Source organism: Kogia breviceps, chromosome 6 (genome assembly GCF_026419965.1).
Source record: "Kogia breviceps isolate mKogBre1 chromosome 6, mKogBre1 haplotype 1, whole genome shotgun sequence".
NCBI classification, from domain to species: Eukaryota; Metazoa; Chordata; class Mammalia; order Artiodactyla; family Physeteridae; genus Kogia; species Kogia breviceps.
This window is the reverse complement of record NC_081315.1, coordinates 118453437-118477405: the sequence shown is the minus strand read 5'-3', so window position 1 is coordinate 118477405 and position 23969 is coordinate 118453437. Positions and strand designations below refer to the sequence as shown.

The 23969-nt window shown below is 36.6% G+C and overlaps 2 protein-coding genes across 3 annotated transcripts in view; one reads left to right on the top strand and one right to left on the bottom strand.

Annotated features, from left to right (window-relative positions):
- Positions 1-23969, bottom strand: part of ENPEP (glutamyl aminopeptidase) — a 112406-nt gene that overhangs the window by 84202 nt on the left and 4235 nt on the right. Inside the window, exons 2-3 of one of the 2 annotated variants that reach the window (XM_059066262.2) lie at positions 13351-13492; positions 10774-10905 (exon numbers count right to left, since the gene is read on the bottom strand). In XM_059066262.2, the coding sequence (XP_058922245.1) occupies positions 10774-10905; positions 13351-13492 (274 nt within the window). Of the gene's footprint in view, positions 1-239; positions 382-10773; positions 10906-13350; positions 13493-23969 lie in introns of both variants that reach the window. The other variant, XM_067036485.1, reaches the window with a different exon arrangement.
- Positions 2978-23969, top strand: part of ELOVL6 (ELOVL fatty acid elongase 6) — a 365824-nt gene continuing 344832 nt past the window's right edge. The window contains exon 1 of the mRNA XM_067036486.1: positions 2978-3085. The gene's annotated coding sequence lies outside the window, so the exon portion shown is untranslated. The remainder of the gene's footprint in view (positions 3086-23969) is intronic.

Sequence of the window (23969 nt, the reverse complement as noted above, 5' to 3'; positions counted from 1 at the left end):
AGGCTCAGCAGCCGTGGCTCACAGGCCCAGCCACTCCGCGGCATGTGGGATCCTCCCGGACCAGGGCATGAACCCGCATCCCCTGCATCGGCAGGCGGACTCTCAACCACTGTGCCACCAGGGAAGCCGTAGAGCACATTTATTTTAGAATTCAGTAGGTTCTTTCATAGCAAAGCAGGTAATTTACCTGAAATTATAAACAGACTATCTGCATAAATTAAAAAATTTAAAATACTCACCTCCACTGGCATATTTGAAAGTGCCTTATATTCTTTGGGGTGGACGATAGATATTGTATAAGTTGCCTTTTTGTTGGGCTCATCAAAACAAGGGAAGGATTTCCTGGCATCTGTTGGTTCATGATCAGTGGCTGCTATGCTCCTTAGAAATAAACACACAAACAAAATATATGTTGCCTCTTCTGATAGCCCCTATGTTTCTATTCCTATAGAAAAGAATCAGCTATGTAATTATAACTACTGCATTTCTTAAAATGAGTTTCCATCCAGAAAACTATCAAATAGTTGTCAAAGTCTTTCCTGGAATTGTTAGGTTAACAAATAAATGAAAATTCAGAAACTGCTTCAGATATTTTATGAGTAGTAAGCTATTTTGTTGCCATAACTAAAAATCTGTGAACTCTAAATGAGCAAAAATCAATGCAATTCTGAGCTATCACTTTTTCCATCCTAAAGCCATCAAGCAACAAGTAGATAAACACAAAGCCAAACTCAAAGGCTTGCTTGTACCTGTCCTTGTGAGTGTGAACAGCTGTGTCCTGTCACGGAGTAGAGGAGTATATTCCAGAGTCCACAGCTCCTGTCCCTAATAGTACATTCTTTCTTACTTATGTTACACCAGGGACAAATCCCTTAGTTTTCATTTTCATGCAAAATCAGTCCCTGAGCAATCTCTCAGGCGCAGTGGTTGAGAGTCCGCCTGCCGATGCAGGGGACGTGGGTTCGTGCCCCGGTCCGGGAAGATCCCACATGCCGCGGAGCGGCTGGGCCTGTGAGCCATGGCTGCTGAGCCTGCGTGTCCGGAGCCTGTGCTCCGCAACGGGAGAGGCCACAACAGTGAGAGGCCCACATACCGCAAAAAAAAAAAAAAAAAAGGGTAATGTACTACAATGTTCATTGCAGCACTATTTAGAATAGTCAGGACATGAAAGCAATCTAAGTGTCCATTGAGAGATGAATGGATAAAGAACATGTGGCACATGTATACATTGGAATATTACTCAGCCATAAAAAGAAACGAAATTGAGTTATTTTCAGTGAGTTGGGTGGAGCTAGAGACTCATACAGAGTGAAGTAAGTCAGAAAGAGAAAAATAATTTTCATATGCTAACATATATATGGAATCTAAAAAAAATGGTTTTGAAGAAAGTAGGGGCAGGACAGGAATAAAGACACAGATGTAGAGAATGGACTTAAGGACATTGGGAGGGGGAAGGGTAATCTGGGATGAAGTGAGAGAGTGGCGTGGGCATATATACACTACCAAATGTAAAATCGATAGCTAGTGGGAAACGGCTGTATGGCACAGGGAGATCAGCTTGGTGCTTTGTGTCCACCTAGAGGGGTGGGATAGGGAGGGTGGGAGGGAGATGCAAGAGAGAGGAGAAATGGGAATATATGTATATGTATAACTGATTCACTTTGTTATACAGCAGAAACTAACACACCATTGTAAAGCGATTATACTCCAATAAAGATGTTAGAAAACAAAAACACTGTAGTGCTTCAATATGACATAATGGTATGCTTTAACAAACAAAATGGTAGTTTTTGAATAAAATATATATATATATATATAACCACATTAAATCATGAATTTTAAAGCACATGCAAAGATGCTCAATATCACTAATCATCAGATAAATGCAAATCAACACCACAATAAGGTATCACATCACACCAGTCAGAATGGCCATCATCAAAAAAATCTACAAACAGTAAGTGCTGGAGAGGATGTGGAGAAAAGGGAACCTCCTGCACTGTTGGTGGGAATATAAATTGATACAGCCACTATGGAGAACAGTATGGCGGTTCCTTAAAACACTAAAAATAGAACTACCATATGACTCAGCAATCCCACTACTGGGCATATACCCTGAGAAAACCATAAATCAAAAAGATACACGTACCACAGTGTTCATTGCAGCACTATTTACAATAACCAGGACATGGAAGCAACCTAAATGTCCTTCAACAGATGAATGGATAAAGAAGATTTGGCACATATATACAATGGAATATTACTCAGCCATAAAAAGACACCAAACTGAGTTAATTTGTACGACAGACTAGAGTCTGTCGTACACAGTGAAGTCAGAAAGAGAAAAACAAATACCATATGCTAACGCACATATATGGAATCTAAAAAAAAAACGGTACTGATCAACCTAGTGTCAGGGCAGGAATAAAGACGCAGACGTAGAGTACGGACTCGAGGATACGGGGTTTGAGCGGGGGAAGGTGAAGCTGGGATGAAATGAGAGAGCAGCGCTGACATATATGCACTACCAAATGTGAAATAGATGGCTCGTGGGAAGCTGAAGCATAGCACGGGGAGATCAGGTTGATGCTTTGTGATGATCTAGAGGGGTGGGATAGAGAAGGTGGGAGGGAGGCTCAAGAGGGAGGGGATATGAGGGTATATGTATACATATACCTGATTTACTTTGTTGTACAGCAGAAACTAACAGAATATTGTAAAGCAATTATACTCCAATAAAGATACTAAAAACATAAAATAAATAAATAAAAATAAAAAGCATCCCTTAAATTACTATCGCTGACTCACTGTTCTCCCAGGCTACTGGGTGATTGACATTCTTGCTTTATTTGCCTAAGTAAAGATGTGTTCATCTTCATCTCCAAAGGCTACAAAATTCACTCATTTATCATCCTCTTTCTTTTAAAGTTTGTTTTGTTTTGTTTGTTTATTTATTTATTTTTGCTTTCTAGAACAAGTGATACATTTCCTCACCACCCTCCTGTTCTCTTTGTGAACAACATGTGTTTTCCAAAAAGTTAAGTGCAACTAAGGATCCAGGTGGTGGCCACTGAACAGAGCGAAGGTAATTGCCCCCTATGAAGTCAAGACTGTCACGTTCATGTAGCATTGTCATGTTGTAAACCGAGATTCTCAGAATTTCCACCACATCTGTTCTCTTCTATTAAAAACTTCAGAAAAGGTAGTTCCTCTTGCCTCACTCTGCTGTTGTGTACACACTCTGTACTTTTGTGTTGCACGTAATATTTGGAGAGTGAAAGAGGGTTGAAAAAGAGGAAGAAGAGATAACAGTGAGGTCTCCCACCTCAGGTGGAGCAATGGGGAGGAGAAAGACTATGTGCTTTTTCTGTCAATATGTTCTCATTGCCCATGCTGGTAGACTGACTCCCTTCAATCAGAATGCTTCTGAGACAGTATAATCAGGTTTTTCTTCCTCTCCATATTTCTATTGTTGGTAGCAACAGGAATGCAGTGTCCTTAAATAGGATTGGTGTTAGTGTAAATTCAATCCAAATAAAAGCAATGCCTTCCTTTTTTGTCCTATCTTTACAGTCTGGCAAGTCTCCAGATCACATGTGATCGATGACCCTTATTTTGATGTATAATCCATCATATTTTATTATCACTGCTTTGATCAACTGAGCTAAGCAATCACAGAATGTATAGATACAGCCTGTTAACCTTGTAACATTATTAGCCAAAGCATATCTATGTGTCCTATCTGCCATATATCAGAAACATTTTTATTTTAAAGATTACTTTCTATGGGCTTTGGTAGAAGCTGCTAACTCCCCTCCATCATTTGCTGAGCCTCAGCACTTGTGTCCATGACAAAATTCAGTATATTACTCCTGAATTGTCATTGCTTTGTAATAATTACTATCGTTCTTGTTTACATGCTTGCTTTACTGAGATGATTTTTTTAAAGCATGTAATAACCATATTGAAATAGCATGGGGTGAGGAAGGAGATATGCATGCATATTGTTTCTTCTTTTCACTTTCTAAAAAGTCATATATGCCTTTATTATTCAGACTCTATTAAAGGTTAAATATAAAGGTTTTTATATAAGCTTTATAACTATATATATATATATATATATATATATATATGAAGTTTGTAAGTCTTCAGGAACCTATCTTGAATGCATATATTTAGTTTTTAAAAAGATATTAAGTTCCCTAAGTGAATTAAATTACCTAGATATACCAGTGTTGGATACTATTTTTAAAATTTATTTTTGGCCACACTGCACAGCTTCTGGGATCTTAGCTCCCCGACCAGGGATTGAACCCATGCTCCCTGCATTGGAAGCGTGGAGTCTTAACCACTGGACTGCCAAGGAGGTCCCTGGGAACTATTAGTCATAACTCAAAGTACTGCATCTATTGAGCTAGTGTCAGGTGTAAAATCTGTGCTTTCTGAAGCTTATATGCAGCTGATTATTCTTTTGGGAGGTGTGATACATCTTACATCTGCTTTATCACTGTTGTTGTTGTTGCCTTTCTCTTATCATATGGCAACCTACTGTAAAGAACGCTTTTAGAGTTGTTAATATTGTCCTTTTAATTAAGGGTCTCCAGGAATCTGAGAAATGGAATGTAAGTCCATGAGAATTTATTCTAATTGGTTGCTGTCACTTCTTTTATGTGTAATCATTATGATTAACTATTAGTCTTACTGGGTACTTAAAAATTCCCAGGTAATGTGATACGCACTTACCATGCAGTGTCTCACTCTACACACCAATTCTATGAATCTGGCACTATTAATAATAATAAAATGTAATGTTTTGCATCACTGATGATATCTTTACCCCAATCCTTTCATTAGCCCAGTTTTCACAATTATAAAGTCCAAAGAGTTCTGAAATTCAAAAGTTTTTTTATATGTTCTAAGCAAACTAATTTGTCAGTAACAGCTGACCTGAACTGATAGGAGTTTTTAAAAATAATTTTTATTTTTCTCACAAAAAATATTGCTGCAGAAATATTACTGTTTGATTATAAGGTGCTGCCCCAGAGCCCATTGTTGTTATTCAATAATACTCAATATTCATATCATATTACCATTCACAAATCTGAAAATTTCTGACTTCCAACATACAACTAGACACAAAGCTTTTAGGTAAAGATTGTAGACTTCTATTTCAAATTTTAGAGTTTGAAGAGTTTTAAAATTAAACTTCCTCATTGTGTACATTGTGTGCGTGAGAAAAATGTGTACATGAGAAAAATGAAGTAAGACAAAACTGACACTAAACTTCAGCGCAAAGTTTGTTTTTTACTGTATCATACTGCTTCTTTTCTCTGCTCCTAAGAATGAAACCTGACTTTCCCTAGCTACAAAATAGAGATAACAACAGTACCTATCTGATAATGTGAGCAGTTAATAAGCTAACGCGTAAGCAGTTCTTGACACATAATAGCTCTGTGTGTCCCATCAAGAACATTAGTATCATTAGAGATAATACATTGAATGATTAACCTCTGTCGTTTTCTTTGTCTGCACTTCCTTATATGTGGGTGGTATACACATTACCATTAGGAATACTAGGAGAATGAAGGGGGAAAAAATAGAAGTTAAGTTTTTGAAGTCCAGAATGGGCTTTTCATGCCTACACAATAAATTTGAAAGCCAAAGTGTTTTGATTTGCAAGAGCCTGGTTAAAAAGGATTTTAGCAATAAAAACAGAAGGCAAGGAAAAAAGCAAACCACATCGTTTATGCTGTAAGAATAGACTGGAAAGAGACTGGAGGGATGTCCATAGGACTCTGTCTCAATAAACTAGTACCCCAGTAGAGGGGTACTAAGATTGAAGGGGCAAGGCTCTGGAAGAGTGTCTTAAAGTCTGAGGTGAAGGCACTGAACTTGGGAAGACCATGTGAACAGAAAGGAATCAGGTTGAACAGATGCTACCCACCACTACCATCACCCTAGTCAGAAGCCCAGCCAGTGCCTACAGGGTTCCCACCACCACCTGGCAGCCCTGCAGGTCTGCTGTGTCCTGCACCCATGTTTTTGTTGTCCTTGTCTGCTGAGTATCTTCCTTTGACAAAGGTGACCAAACATCCAGGTTTGCCTAGAATGTCCCAGGAATGTAAGTCTGTTGCTTATCTGCTTACACCTCTTATGCCAGCATAATTAATAACACCTTCTCTATTCTTTATATTTTATAAATGATAAAAATGTATGATCACTCTCCCCATTGACAACAGTCTGCCTTTCCACTGCCGATCATCCAGCAGAGTTAGCACCTGTTCATCTCTTGAGGTTTTTGTATCTTATCTCTACTGTTCCAAGTAGACACACCCCTTTAAATGGCCCAGGACCCTTGCAGGGGCCCCTAAAGCAGAAGATGAGATCTTTGGCACTCAAAAATGGCATGATCAGCAGATCCTTAAAACACAGTTGGGTGACACTGGACAGTGGTGACCACTTCTGTTTCACATCTTAATTGAAGTACAGATACCTTAGCATATTTCACTCCCTTCAGGGCTTAGTGTCCTCTTTGTGCACATAGTGTGTGCTCGACAAAGACTGATAAAACATTCTGATTGGAGGAACCCTCAATTTTATTATCAATGCTGATGTAGCCAGGATGAGAAAGAGAAAACTTGATATTGTTTTAAATTCTATAAATGCGTGTTTAAGGTACATGGTTGATATTACAGGAGGTCATCAATGTATTTAATTTTTTATAAGTTTATGTTCTTCTAAATATTCTTCCAGCAGTAGGCAGAAATTTGGGGAGGAGGAATACTTAGTAGAAAAGAATGGTGATACTTTGGGGTTTTTTTTCAACTTTTCTTTGTGACTGCTTTACCACAGGAATGTGATATATTCTTCCTAAATTTTAGATTGCCCCTTATCCATAGATAAATTATTATAAATATGCAGAACCTTGGCTTGAAGTTTGGGTGACTAAGGACTGTAATTTCGCCGTGGCTTTGAAGTTTCACAATGTGTTCAGAACTTTGAGTTCCATAGCTCAGCTGCCATGAGGTATTGTTTGAGAAGAAACCCAGCATCGTCACTTAGGTTACACAAAGTGTTTGTTGGCAGCTTACTTCTCATTTAACTCAAAATTTGAGTTGTTTGATGCTTGGTGATTATCATTCCTGCAGTAGAATTTTTCAAAACAAATAATAAACATTAAAAATCTAACTTATCTCATAGAATTTTATATTCTTTTTTATTAATATTATTTTTGTAAATTTAAATAAAGAATAAGGATCATTAGCAATCTTCTATGACTTCCTGAATTAAATACATTCCTTCAGGGAAGATTAAGAGACCTTAATTTAGAATAGTCCTTCCAGTAAAGAAAGAAATTTTTTAAAAAATTCATTAAAATGTTATAAAAATCAAACTCATTCTGAAAACTTGGCATCAAAAAGACCACAAATAACAAATGCTGGAGAGGGTGTGGAGAAAAGAGAACCCTTGTACACTGTTAGTGGGAATATAAATTGGTGCAGCCACCATGGAAAACAGTATGGAAGTTTCTCAAAAAACTAAAAATAGAACTACCATATGACCCAGCAATTCCACTGCTGGGTATACATCCAAAGGAAACAAAAACGTTAATTCAAAAAGGTATATGGATTGGGTTGGGTTTTTTTTTGATATTGAGCTACATGAGCTGCTTGTATATTTTGGAGATTAATCCTTTGTCAGTTGCTTTGTTTGCCTGTACCTTCTCCCATTTTGAGGGTTGTCTTTTGGTCTTGTTTATGGTTTCCTTTGCTGTGCAAAAGCTTTTAAGTTTCATTAGGTCCTGTTTGTTTATTTTTGTTTTTATTTCCGTTTCTCTAGGAGGTGGGTCAAAAAGGATCTTGCTCTGATTTGGGATATGGGGATATATGTATACATATAGCTGATTCACTTTGTTATACAGCAGAAACTAACACAACACTGTGAAGCAATTTTACTCCAATAAAAATATTTTTTAAAAAGAGGTATATGCACTGCAGTGTTCATAGTAGCATATTTACAATAGCCAAGATATGGAAGCAAACTAAGTGTCCATCAACAAATGAATGGAGACGATGTGGTGTATATATATATATATATATATATATATATATATATATATATACACAATGAAATACTACGCAGCCAAAAAATAATGAAATTTTGACATTTGCACAACATGGATGGACTTGGAGTGTATTATACTTAGTGAAATAAGTCAGACAGAGAGAGACAAATACTGTTTGATATCAGTTATATGTGGAATCTGAAAAATAAGACAAACTAATGAATATAACAAAAAAGAAACAGACTCACAGATATAGAGAACAAACTAGTGGTTACCAGTGGGGAGGGGGAGGGGAGGGGCAAAATACAGGTAAGGGATTAAGAGGTACAAACAGCTATGTGTAATATAAATAAGCTATAAGGACATATTGTACAGCCCAGGGAATATAGCCAATATTTTATAATAACTATGAACGGAGTATAACCTTTAAAAGTTGTGAATTACTATGTTGCACATCTGGACTTTATTGTTAACCAACTATACCTCAATAAAAAAATGTAATGCAACTAATATTCAAAGAAGGAAATAAGCAGAGTTAAGTCTTTTGAGCTACCTTCCAAACTTGGTTACCTTTTTTCCTAACAATTTTTTAGGGTTGGGTCCTCTAATCTTCATGAGCAACAAGGACATTTTAAGCATAGTGAATGGTTGAAGTACTAATATCTGCTACTCCAGGTAAACAGTTAAGAAGAACATAGGCCTCGATTCAGTATTTACTGATATAAAGGATTCTTGCCAGAATGGTGCGTTCAATCAGGGTATTATAGATTTTTGGACTGCACAGTATAATCTGACTATGAATAGCAGGTGATAAATATACCAGAATAATACTGTCAGAAACCGAGTGGATAAGAATGGTTTTTTGATTCATGAAATTTCTACTAGAAATGTTGTATTACACAAAAAGTAACTAGCTTAATCTTTTTTTTAGCTGAACAAGTAATATAGAGATTTTGGCTCTAGATCATGCAATATATTGATGCTTTAATGTACCCCCACTGCAAACAATCAGAAATGATAGTTGCAATGTAAAAGTGGAAAACCCACGAGATGTATCAGGGCTTCAAACAATATAAGCATCTCCGTGGAGTTGACAAAGACACAAAGCAGTTGGCAGGAACTAAAGCTATTTGCTTATTGGGCTCTGGTTTTTGAAGGAATTAGCAACAAGTTCCTGGAGGTTAGAGCAAGGTCATGCTTTGGAAATTATTTTTTTAAACTCTGACTACTATTTCTGATTGTTTTATCATAGTTTTCTTTTTTATTTTATGGTGATCATATCTTCTTGATTCTCTGAATGTAATAATTAAAGGTTGTATTGTCAGAATGTTTAATTTTTTATGGCTTTTTTTTTGTTTGTTTCCCTATTCTCATTTACTCACACTGTGCTTTTCTGTTTGTCTTGGATTTTCTCTTTTATGTTGCTTGTTTTCCTCATATGCCTGTTTGTCTTAGGTTGTCCGTTTAGCTCTAAGAATGTAGTACTGTGAGACTGGTGTAGGTTCCCACAGCTGTTACTTTCAAGTAGGTATAAGTAGTGTGGTTTTCTTGTAATTCTCTCTGGAGTGGGAAATTGTACTGGAGCATTTGTGCTTGGGTGTTAAGGGCTAGATTTCAATTTGGAGTGAATGGGTAGGGAGCCAGTCAAATGCCAAAGAGGTGGAATTTACCCTGAATTGACTTTCACATTAGATGCCTTTAAGTTCTCCTGCAAGATTCTGTTCAGTTTTGAAGAAAAGAACCCCACAGGTTTTTGCAGGAGGGAAACTCTGGTTGCCTGTCTTCTGTAGATGGGGTGGAGGGAGGAGCATCTCTCCCCTCCAGTAAGGTAAAGATATTTTTCAGAATATCACGTTTCAGAACGTTTAGCAGGGTACATTGTTTGAAAAGAATCTGGAATTTGAGTCTCCACCACTTGCCAGTTGGGTGATCTTGAGCAAATTAATTAAACTCATTATTTCAATTTTCTTATCTGTAAAGTGGGAGCGATGATTTCTTCCTTATAAAATTATATTGCAAAGATTATAATGTTCTATATATATAATATGTATCACAGAGGCAGACTAACCATTAGACAGCTTAGCAAGTGTTCAGGGCATGAGCAAAATGGGGGCCCCCAAAAAGAGAAAAATAATTAGGTAAAAGTATTTAGTTTTTCAAAAGAAAATTATTCAGTTCATCATTTTGATTTAAAATTATTTGTATTTTCTTACACTTTTAGAAAATGCTTTTTGTTACTTTGCTGTTGTCCTATGTTGAATTACATATTGGAATGGCACCACAAACATCTCAGTGCTTAGTTACTTGAAGGATATTCATCTCCCTCTGGTTTCCTCCTGTCCCTCTGGTCTTCATCTGGGATCCCACCCAAACACATACACCCAATCATTTTACTAAATTAAGCGTACGCAAATATTTAATACCTTTGTGCTGATATACTTAGGAGCTAGCTTGGGACTTATAGTGAATTTTCACCTTAAAATAATTCAAGACTGTCCATTCCTATGGCTGTTTTGTTTGTTTATTTTTTACCTGGGTCCTTTCAGCTTACATTTTTCTTTATTATTCAGTGTATCATCAGGCTCACAGAGCCTGGTGACTAACGGGCTTTTCTGGTCTGTTGTGTGAAAAAAAAAAAACTATTCAAAAAAATTATAAAGTTACAAATGCATAGGTGGTATATTTAAAAAATATATAATGGTACTCACAGGTATCCCCCTATTTGATATCCTCATTACAGAGTCAAATTGATGTACAGCAAAGCACACCAGGTAAGTGCTCATAGGAACAGACTTCTGGAAAGTTGTTCGATTCCATTTATCATCCACCAACTCTTCTTTCTGTTGAAAGCAAAAGATAATCTTTTATTTATAAAAAGATCAATCATGGACAAGACAAATAAAAAATTACTCCAAACCTAGCTTTCCAGTCAGAAGTCCTTTGTCAAAGCTTAGGTGTAAAAAGAAATTTTACGCCTAAGGTGTAAAAAGAAATTTTACCCCTAACTGGCGATGTTGAAAAAAACTAGAGGAAAATTCATTTTATTTTTAGTACTGTGAAAGAGTGATTGAACTATATACCATATGAGGTTTCTCAGGGAGAAATACAACTTTGTGATATAAACTGGACAGGAGTTTATCTTTCTACATTAAACACACAATCCTGGCCATAATATTTGAGCAGGTACTATGGCCTCTTAATGAAGAACAGGCTAGTGTTCAGTGCCTTGCACACAGGAAGAACTAAGCAGGTATTTGCTGATTTTACTATGTGCAAGAGGGCAATAGCTGTCCCAGTCATAGCAGGATGTCAGGTTGTCTTTTCCATCTCTGGTTGTCTCCATCTGAGACCCAGGGTATGGTCACTAAAGTCACTGCTTTGGTTACCATGGAGAGAGAGAAGGATTGCATTACTTCATGCAACTACCGACCCCATCTGTCTGGTTTTCTGTCCATGCCAGCTTTGCCTTCCTCTCTCAGCCAGTCATCAGTCCTAATACTTCATCCATGAATAGTTGCCTAATTCCTGCTACCCATTGTTTAAACATTTCCACATGCCCTGCAGCCACACAGTGAGTCACTCTACAGTGGAAAGCTTTACAAAAGGATTAAGAGAGGGAGGCTAGACTAGAACTTGATGCATCATCGACAAGGCAAGCATGTTATGTGCACATGCTTATAGAGAAGAGTTGGAGCCCCAGCAAAGTTACTCTATGATAAAAACCTAGTAGTAGTTTCAATCTCTTGAGGACCCAGATTATTCATCTTCTTCCAGGACTAGTTTCTGGAACTAGGTGAAAGTGAAGAACTATATACTCTGCAAAACAAAAAGGTCATATGAGGAAACCATAAACAGAGGTTAGGGCTTCCCTGGTGGCTCAGTGGTTGAGAATCCACCTGCCAATGCAGGGGACACGGGTTCGTGCCCCGGTCTAGGAAGATCCCACGTGCCGCGGAGCGGCTGGGCCCGTGAGCCATGGCCGCTGAGGCTGCGTGTACGGAGCCTGAGGTTAGTAAAGTTTGCATTCTTACTCCTCCCACCTTCATTTTCTCCATTCCATGCCAAAATATTCTGATGGCATTTTATTCTGATCCAGTCTTCTGGATTAGAGTGTCATAGTTTAGGTTTATCCTTTCCTCTTTCTTCTCCAATCAAAACCTAATTGCCCAGGTGTCTGACACCAGAAGAAAAGTTGATAAGCTTACACCAACAGTTTACTTTTTAACCTTCTTAAGGCTTTGGTTTGCTTTTTCAAGGAATATTTGTAATGAAAGAGGATGAATTTCCGTGATGATATTTCACATAGTGGATCAGAAAGATGGGAGCTGTAATGTAGGCACAATGCTTTTCTGGTATTAGGTAGATGACAATTATATCTAAGGATGAGCTTCACCCTTTTACATGTCAAAGGTATAAGGGATAATAAACCTCAAACTTGAGGTAATGATGCTTTAGTTAACTGCGTTACCCATTCTGGAGCAGTAACAGAGGAAAGAGTCATGTTAGTAATTATACAAACAGAACTTACTGTAGCCTTTTTTTTTTTTTTTTTTTAACATTTAATGAGTACTTCTTGTTCACTAGAATACCTATGGGCATGGTGTTTCCTGGAGTTGTGGCTATATTCCAATATTTAAGTGAAGATTTTTTGTAGTAGCCCTATATTAAAAACTGGGTTTATATTCAACTGAAAACCAAGAATAGTAACTAGGCCCTTGAATATTTTTAAATCTGTAATTCCATTAGTTTGCCTTTAATTTGTCATGATTAGGGGCTTCTTTCATTTAAGCAGAACCCAGCTAATGTATGTCTACTGTATCCATTCTCGCTTAGAAAACCTAACATGGTGTTTTGACTGGAATGTGATATCTTGAATTAAAGATGTCTAGCACTCAAAGAAAAGAGATTGCCCAAATGTATTTTCAAGCCTCTAAATAAGCTATTGGAGCACATTTGTTTTTTTTAATTTTTATTTATTTATTTGCGGTACACGGGCCTCTCACTGCTGTGGCCTCTCCCGTTGTGGAGCACAGACTCCGGACGTGCAGGCTCAGCAGCCGTGGCTCACAGGCCCAGCCACTCCGCGGCATGTGGGATCCTCCCGGACCAGGGCATGAACCCGCATCCCCTGCATCGGCAGGCGGACTCTCAACCACTGTGCCACCAGGGAAGCCGTAGAGCACATTTATTTTAGAATTCAGTAGGTTCTTTCATAGCAAAGCAGGTAATTTACCTGAAATTATAAACAGACTATCTGCATAAATTAAAAAATTTAAAATACTCACCTCCACTGGCATATTTGAAAGTGCCTTATATTCTTTGGGGTGGACGATAGATATTGTATAAGTTGCCTTTTTGTTGGGCTCATCAAAACAAGGGAAGGATTTCCTGGCATCTGTTGGTTCATGATCAGTGGCTGCTATGCTCCTTAGAAATAAACACACAAACAAAATATATGTTGCCTCTTCTGATAGCCCCTATGTTTCTATTCCTATAGAAAAGAATCAGCTATGTAATTATAACTACTGCATTTCTTAAAATGAGTTTCCATCCAGAAAACTATCAAATAGTTGTCAAAGTCTTTCCTGGAATTGTTAGGTTAACAAATAAATGAAAATTCAGAAACTGCTTCAGATATTTTATGAGTAGTAAGCTATTTTGTTGCCATAACTAAAAATCTGTGAACTCTAAATGAGCAAAAATCAATGCAATTCTGAGCTATCACTTTTTCCATCCTAAAGCCATCAAGCAACAAGTAGATAAACACAAAGCCAAACTCAAAGGCTTGCTTGTACCTGTCCTTGTGAGTGTGAACAGCTGTGTCCTGTCACGGAGTAGAGGAGTATATTCCAGAGTCCACAGCTCCTGTCCCTAATAGTACATTCTTTCTTACTTATGTTACACCAGGGACAAATCCCTTAGTTTTCATTTTCATGCAAAATCAGTCCCTGAGCAATCTCTCAGTGAAACAACCTTTGGCCAGGTTTAAAGTCCACTTTTGGAAAGAGACAGTATTCCTTTATGGCTCTAACTTAATACTTATTAAGCTAAAATGTTAATGTTTAATGTTTCCATCATTTCAAAGTGGAAATATTTTTTTCTGAGTAATTGCTCAAAAAAAACCAATGAATGTAAACGTTTTGCATGTAGTTATATTACAGTAAGATATTGTACATTTGCTCATTAGAAGAGTAAGCAGAGTAAAAAGTGTAAAAGGAAAGAAATGTTGACTTACATTCATTAATAATTTGTGTAAGGAAAGTATTTCATCCTTCAGAATTCTCAGAGACTAAGGAACGTATTTCATAAAGAATAACAAATTGTTACATTGTTCATTGATCCAATAAATATTAATTGAACCCCTTCCTACACACACATACACACACACACACACATCTACCAGGCATTATTCTAGGTTCTGAGGGAATAACAAAGAATAAATAAATAACTAGATAAATAAGGAGAGTGATAAGAGCTATATAGAAAATAAAACAGGGGAAGTGACAGAGAATGACTCAGGAAAAGTAGTGAGCAATATTAGGTAGAGTAGTCAGGGACAATCTCTTGGAGTAGGTGCTGGTTTGCTGAGATCCAAATGATGAGAAGAACCCAGTCAGGTAAAGATTAGGGAAAATGTGTTTCCTTAACAGAGGAAACAGCAAGTGCACAGTCTCTAAAGTGGAAAAGAATTTAATGTGGTTGAGACCTGAAAGATGTCCAGTATAGCTGAAGTACGGTGAACTGGAGGGACTAAGGGGTCAACAGAGGCCATGGTAAGTGTATTCATTTCATTTGGGTTCAGGGATGCATTATATACATTAACTTAACTAAAAAATAATATGTCATAGGTCAACATCCAACTATAAGAAATTAAAATATTTTTGAATTTCTTTTAAAAACCCTCTGGATATAAAAATTAGTTCTTAAAAACTCAGCCAAAAAAAACATAAAAAGTAAAATGAAAAGGGCTGTCTTTTAGGACACTGTTGACTGAGGGGGACAACTTTCTGGGATGACTGAAAAAATCTATACCTTATGTATAGCTGATTCACTTAGTTGTAAAGCAGAAACTAACACACCATTGTAAAGCAATTATACTCCAATAAAGATGTTAAAAAAAAAAAACTGTACCTTTTTATGGGTGTGGTTAACAAAGATGTGTGCATTTGTCAAAATTCATAGAATTGTTCCCATTAGATTTGTGCATTTAATGTATATAAATTTTACCTAAAAATAACTGTAAATCAATATTGAGCTCCAGTAAATAGGTTTAGATTTGGGTTGTTGCAGTGGCATGAGTTAACAGTTCAGAAACAATCTTCTCTGTATCCCAAGCTTGAGCAAATGAAAAAAATATGAGGATAACAGAAGGCAGGTTTCTCACAGCTGGGGAAGAGAGTTACAAATTTGTAAAAAAGGAAGACTAGACCTTGGTATTGAACTGTAACTGCAGGTTCAGTGTATATTCAATGATTTTTCACATACACGTGTATCTGTATATGTAAATGGATATAAAAATACACAGAGACATGTATTTCCTAGTTTTTTCTGCTGAACAGGACTAGAAGAAATGACAGGCTTGTAGCAATGAGCACTAGTTCCCATTACCACTCTCCAGTAAAAGGAACCAGAACTCTTCATAAAAATGGCTGATTCCCGTGGTGGATCGGAAAGGTCCAAAATGATCCTGGAACATCTTCCTTTGCCAAAAAGTAAGGAAGTTTTCAAAGAATCATAAGTCAGAAGGACACAAAAGGAAGCTTGAGGGGACTACCCCTGGCCAGATCTGGGGGAACATCAAAATAAGTAATGGAATTATAAACTATTGGTTAAAATAAGAATCCATGATAAAACATATGAATAAATAAGTGGGGCAAATGAAAGCTCTTCTTTACAGTAGTTTGCCTACTAATAATTTTAGGAGGAATGATGGCTTTAGAAAATCATCAGTGGATGCCAAAACAAAGTGGATGAAAGTTTGTTGAGGAAAGGGATATCTGAATAGTTTCAAACATTTTCTCTGAAAATGACTTACAAAGAAAAAAATTATAACTTTACAATGAAGAGAACTGTTGGATACTGCCTTAAGCAAGTAATCAAAGATCACTAATAATTGTACAGATCAACATAACGTGTCTCCTGATGTGACTTCATGAGAGGGACTAAGTATCACTTCTCTGAAATTCCTGTCAAAAATGCTTCACTTGCATTTTTAAATCATGAGGAAAATCAGACAAACTAAAACTGAGGGATATTCTGAAAATAACTGGCCTGTGCTCTTCAAAAATATAAAGGTTGTGAAAGGCAAGGGACTGTCCCAGTTTAAAGGAGTCTAAAAAGGCATGACATTAAATGCATTGCATGAATCTAAACTGGATACTGGACTGGGAAAAAAATACTGGGTTAATTGATGAAATTTGATTATGACTGTGGATTAGATGATTATCATATCAATGTTAAATGTTCTGATTCTGATAACTGTACTGTGGTTATGTTAGAAAATTTCCCTGTACTTAAGACATATATACTGAATGTGAAGAGGTAAAGGGAGACAATGTTTCAATATGCTCTAAAGCTTGAGAGAGAGACAGAGACATGGGGTTGCTGGGGAGAGAGGAAATAGGACAAAATGTAAACAATTGGTAGTGTTCCTAGGAGTTCCTTGTATTGTTCTTGTAACTGTTAAGTTTGAAATTATTTCAAAATAAAGTTACCCAAAAAGTCCCAGCCAAGAATTTATTCTTCAGTATTACTGATTAACTTTTGTGATAACAGGTTAACTAATCAATTGAAGTTTCTAACAATGTAGACTATAGTGAATTGCAAATGCATCAGAATATAAAGAAGCCTGTACACTTCCCCAGTGTACTAAGGATTTATAAGAAGATCCACCAGGCTCCAACCCCATGTTTAGTCAGCTGCTTTTTTCTTTTGAATTCCTCTGGATTCTGATTTCTTCCCCAGGCAAAGGAAGAGGAAAAGTCACTCTCTGCAAGAATGTTTCAGTTTAGTCACACCTCAGAAATAAGCCAGATAACTAATTTGGGAATGAGTGTGATTAACAGACAAAAAGGGAGAAATTTTTGTCTGTGAATAACAGACAAAAAGGGAGAAATTGACAATAATACAATAATAGTAGGGGACTTGATCACACCACTTACATTAATGGACAGTCATCCAGATAGAATCATCAGATAGAAAACCATTAAGAAATCAGCGGTCTTAAATGACACATTAGACCAGTTGGACTTAATATGTTTCTACAGGACATTCCATCCAAAACCAGCAGAATACACATTCTTTTCAAGAGCCCATGCAACATTCTCCAGGATAGATTGTATGCTAAGCCACAAAACAAGTCTCAACAAATTTAAGAGGATAGAAGTTATATCAAGCATTTTTTCTGACTACAATGGTATGAAAGTAGAAATCATTTACAGGAATAAAAACAGGAAAAACACAAACAGGTAGAGACTAAACAACATGCTCCTAAAAAAACCAATGGGTCAATCAATAAATCAAGGAGGAAATCAGAAAATACCTTGAGACAAATGGAAATAAAAACATAACTATCCAAACTCTATGGGAAGCCTCAAAAGCAGTTTTAAGAGAGAAATTTATAGCAACATAGGCTTACCTCAAGAAACAAGAAAAGTCTCACATAAACAACCTAACCTACCAACTAAAAGACTTAAAAAAAGAAGAACAAACAGAGCCCAAAGTCAGCAGAAAGAAGGAAATAATAAAGATCAGATAGGAAATAGACACTGAAACAAAATAGCAAAGATCAATAAAACCAAGAGCTGTTTTTTTTGAAAGATAAACAAACTTTATAAGTGTTTAGCCAGGCTCACCAAGAAAAAGGAGGACCCAATTAACAAAATAAGAAATGAAAGAGGAGAAATTACAACCAATATACAGAGATTTTAAAAAATAAGAGACTATTATGAACAGCGATAAAGCAATAACTTAGACATCCTAGAAGAAATGGATAAATTTCTAGAGACATAAGATCTTCCAAGACTGCATCAGGAAGAAATAGACAATCTGAACAGACCAATCTAAAAAAAACTAGCAAACACAAGTCCAGGACCAGACAGCGTCACAGGGGAATTCTACCATACATATAGAGAAGAGCTAATATCTGTCCTTCTCAAACTATTCTAAAAAAATTGAAGAGGAGGGAACACTTCCAAATTCACTCCACGAGGCCACCGTTTGCTTCTCTGATACTGAAAGTAGGTAAAAATACTACAAAAACCGAAAATTACAAGCCAATATCTCTGATGAATATAGGTATAAAAATCCTCAAATATCAGCAAACTGAATTCAACAATATATTAAAAAGGATCAGACACCATGATCAAGTAGGATTTTTTTCCAGGGATGCAGTGATGGTTCAAGATCCACAAATCAATCAATGTGATACACCACATTAACAACAGGAAACATAAAAATCACATGATTATCTCAATAGATGTAGGAAAAGCATTTAACAAAATTCAGCATCCACTCATGATAAAAACTCTCATTGAAGTTGGTATAAAGGGAACATATCTCAACATAATAAAGCCCATACATGACAAACCCACAGCTAACATCATACTCAGTGGTGGAAAGCTGAAAGCTTTTCCTCTAAAATCAGGAACAAGACAAGGATGCCCATTCTTGTCAATTATTTACATAGTATTAGAGATCCTAGCCACAGCAATCATACAAGAAGAAAAAACAAAAGGCATCCAAGTAGGAAAGAAAGAAGTAAAATTGTCACTATTTGCATGATACTATATATAGAAAACCCTAAAGTCTCCGCTAAAAAACTATTAGAACTAATAAATGAAGTCAGTAAACTTGCAAGATACAAGATTATATACAGAAATTTGTTGCTTTTCTATACACTAATAACCAAAAGAAAGAGAAAGCAAGAAAATAATCCTGTTTAAAATCACATCAAAAAGAATAAAATACCTCGGAATAAACTTAACCTAGGAGGTGAGAAACCTATACTCTGAAAAGTATAAGACATCGATGAAGGAAATTGAAGGTGATGCAAAGAAATGGAAGGATATCCTAGGTTCATGGATTAGATGAATTGATACTATTAAAATGTCCACACTACCCAAAGCAATCTACAGACTTAATGCAATCCCTATCAAAATACTCGTGACGTTTTTCACAGAACTGGAACAAATAATCCTGAAATTCACAAAAGACCCCAATTTGCCAAAGCAATCTTGAGAAAAGAGAACAAAGCTGGAAATATCACTCTCTGGCTTCAGACTATACTACAAAGCTACAGTAACCAAAACAGTATGATACTGGCACAAAATCAGACATGTAGATCAATAGAACAGAATAGCCCAGAAATAAACACACGCACTTATAGTCAATTTGACAAAGGAGGAAAGAATATACAATGGGGAAAAGACAGTTTCTTTAATAAATGGTGCTCAGAAACCTGGACAGCTACATGTAAAAGAATGAAATTAGAACATTTCCTCACACCATGTACAAAAATCAACTCAAAATAAATTAAAGACCTAAATGTAAGACCAGAAACCATAAAACCCCTAGAAGAAAACATAGGCAGAACACTCTTTCACATAAATTGTAGCAGTATATTTTTAGATCTGTCTCCTAAGGCAAAGGAAACAAAAAATAAACAAATGGGATCTAATTAAACTTAAAACATTTGCACAGCAAAGGGAATCATCAACAAAACAAAAAGCCTATTAAATGGGAGAAAAGATTAGCAAATGATATGACCAGTAAGAGGTTAATATCCATAATATATAAACAGCTTATACAACTCAATACCCCCAAAATGAACAACCTGAATAAAAATGGCAGAAGACAATTTTCCAAAGAAGACATACAGATGGGGAACAGGCACACAAAAATATGCTCAACATCACTAATCATCAGAGAAATGTAAATCAAAACAGATATTGCCTCACACCTGTCAGAATGGCTATTATCAAAAAACACAAATAATAAATGTTGGTAAGGATGTGGAGAAAAGGGAACCCTGGTACACTGTTAGTGGGAATGCAAATTGGTACAGTCACTATGGAAAACAGTATGGAGGTTCCTCATAAAACTAAAAATTGGACTACCATATAACCCAGCAATTCCAGTCCTGGGTATCTAACTGGAAAAAAAAATGAAAACACTAATTTGAAAAGATACATGCACTCCAATGTTCATAGACAAGATATGGAAGCAACCTAAGTGTCCATCAACAAATGAATGGATAAAGAGGATGTAGTATCTATGTATACAATGGATATTACTCAGCCATAAAAAAGAATGAAAGTCTGCCATTTGCAATAATATGCATAGACCTGAAGGGTATTATGCTTAATGAAATAAGTCAGACAGAGAAAGACAAATATTGTATGTTATCACTTATATGTGGAATCTAAAAAGTAAGCAAATAAAACAAATAGACTCAGATATAGAGAACAAACTAGTGGTTACCAGTGGGGATAGGGAAGGGGGGAGGGGCAAGATGTGGTAGGGGATTAAGAGGTACAATGTATAAAATAAATAAGCTACAAGGATATATTGTACAGCACAGGGAATATAGCCAATATTTTATAGTAACTTTAAATGGAGTATAATCTATAAAAATATTGAATCACTGTGTTGTATACCTGAAACTAATATAATATCATAAATCAACTATACTGCAGTTATTTAAAAAGACCCTATTTGTATATGCTAAATTCCATCCAGAGTTACTAAAGTTTTCTAAATATATGCAGATTTGAAAACAACGTATATGAGATGGCAATACGAAACCATTTTAGATCACAACTTCTTTGGGGGGGGGGTTTATTCAGTGATTAAAACTTCTTTTTAAACTTAGATGAATTGATTTGCAAATTAATGGAAAAGTCCCGGCTAATCTCACAGTATGTTCAGGAGTAACTCTTGGGTATGTCCTAAATAATTATAATGCCAGGCAAATGTGCTGAGGCAAACCATTTTTACATAGGGGCCTCTCTGTGTTGTAAGTCACTTACTAGACCCAGCACATTAAAAGTATAATTCTATGTAGCTTGTTAATTTACAAAAGGGAAGGCATTCCTCTGACTTCTCTGAGTGCATCAGATCAAGGTGACCTCAGAGAAAGCTGAAGAGAGAGGAAGTGATGACTGTAAGCACCAACCGTTCACTCTGAATCAACTGAAAAAAACCCAACTACTTGATTACCTCATAACTCATCTGGCATACTGTTTCCAATGAAGACTCTCAGGCTATGTTCAGCAATTTAATATCTTAAGCCAGCAAAATAAACAGCAAGGTCTGGGTGAAAAACTTAAATGAAAGACTTCTGATGCAGGCGAGGCAGCCACAATGAAGTATCTTTGCAGGCTAGTAAAGGGTTCCAGAATTCAGTAGAGGAGCTGATCAGTGCAAGACAACCCATCTAGATTATTCAAACTCCAACCTATTTTTATGGTGGTTTGAACCAATTAATTATTTAAATTTATTTTCCAAATGCTTTTTTTCTATGTAGAGGATACTCAAGGTCAAGTAAAATTTCTTATTGTTACCTTGCTTCCAAAATAAAGGAAATTACTATGCATCCTGCAACAAGTAAACAAGACACCCCTGCTGAAGCTGTTTTTTATGATAATGGGCATACTGATAGCTCGACATATCAATATAATGAATAAACTGACATACAATTAAGATTTCAAGATCAAAACTACAAATGAGTATACATATCTGTGTGTGAGGATACAATGCACGCACACATGTACACAGACACACACAGACACACACACACTTAATTATGACCATCTCAATGATTTCTGCTGTTTCCACTTAACTCTTAAATCTTTAACACAAGCCCTAACCGTGTGCTTCAGATTTAATTATCCAAATGTCTACTAGACATCTCTTCCTAGATGTCTGACAGGCATTCAACACATCTGCCACCGAACTCAGGACCTTCCCTTCTAAACCTGGTTCTTCTATTTTCAATATCAGTGAAAGGTGTGGGCTGTCAGATCAGATATCTGGAGCATCCTAGATCTATAACTCATCTCTTCTCCATAGCCAGTCAGTCTGCACATCCTGACTACGTTACCTGCAAGCTATTTTCTCCATTATGTTCTCTTCTGTCTATCCTGAAATCACGTGTCCTACCTGATCCTCATCATCTTCTCTTTCCTGGATAACTGCAGTTTCTCTCATATACTCATGTATAGATTTAGTTCTTTCCTACCCATGTAAATAGTCATTGGTTAACTTTTCCTGCATAATGCCTGTCATTAATTATCCTTACTTTTTATTTTCCTTTGGGTTTTCCAGAGTTATCTCTAGCTAGCCTCTTCATATAAACCTCTCCTGCAAACTTAATTCTTCTCCCTACTATGCTTTTTTGACCTAGTGCCTTTCCTGTTTGCCTGCTTTTACCTCCTTGCTTGCCTCTGCCTATTGAAATCCCACCATTACATCAAAATTCAGCTTCAATCCCAGCAATGCTGTAAAAACCCAGAAAACCCAAACCGGAAACCATCTGTTCCTCTTTTAAATACTTATTGCAATTCCTGTCAATTCCAATGGTTCTCAGTCCTTAAAGTATGAAGACTGCATTCCTAAGTCAAAAAAAGATTCTACTGACTTCCTTTGCCTTTGACAAGATGGGGAGAAAAGGAACCAAGGGAAGTTTTCCATCCTGACTGAGTGGGAAGGTGGAGGTTTCACTGGTGGAAATTGGATTCCTCTATGGGAAAGAGGCTGTGGCGATGCAGCATGTCCCAGCATGTTCCAGAGGACACTAGTGTGAGAGCCTATATGAAAATTTCTATATATTCATTTAATAATCATTAAGTTCTCTGTGTGTGCTAGGTAGTGAACAAGAGAGACACAGGGACCCTACTCTCAGGGACCCACAGAAAATTCCACAGTCTCATGCAGTTGGGAAACTGCATACTATGGCAGCTTCTAGAGGTTCATAATGAACATTATCATATAAAAGTCTCTGAAAAGTCCCACCATTTTAAAAAACTTTAAAGTTTAAAAAACTTTAACATAATTTTGTGTTTAGTATTATTTCCCCAAGAAATTTGGCCACAGCATCCTTCCCTTGCATTTTTCTGGCAATATCTATTAATATCCCATGCAACTAGAACTCTCTGGAACAGATAATTAGGAAATGCTGTGTAAGAGCAATCCAAATGCAGAGAAGGAAATGCTGAACCTTGGAGAGAAGAGAATATTGTTATATACTTTGGAGATGTGAGTAGAGGGGAACTCTGAGAAGAGAACAACTGGAAATCCTACATAACTATTGAGAAAGAGTGTTGAAGTGGTTTGGTGGTGTGGGCAGGAAAACATTCCAAAGGTTCCAGTCCTTCGAAACCCGAAGGAACAGACCAGAGAGTAGGAAAAGTGGCTGTTAAGTTTCCCAAACTTTCTTCTCCTGAGCCTCACTATAGCTCTTTTCCCAGTGAGATGATACGGTTATTATGGCTAGGGAACTCTAAACTGGCTCTACCTTCTTCCCCAAGTCTCCATTTGCCTCTAAATTTTGAGGGAAAGAAGCTCAGATAGTTGTCTCTTCTCCGTGAAGTTCAAGTGTCGGTTGTATTTACAGAAATCAAAAGTAATTTTGGTTACTATTGAGTGCACTAATGTTTATTTATTTGCATTGTGGTTGTGACGGTCATATCCCATACCACATGTACTCAATCCTGGAGTTAATTTTACAATAAGGCAGAAGGGTTGGAAAGTATAATCTTGATGATACACATAAAATGTATTACTCTGATGGCATTTGAAATTGTATGAGCATCAAATATTACAAAGTTCACTCTAGAATATTAAAGGATGGTGCTGTTCCCCCTGAACTCACTCTTGTGGCCCTCCTCTGCACTCTGTAGATGAG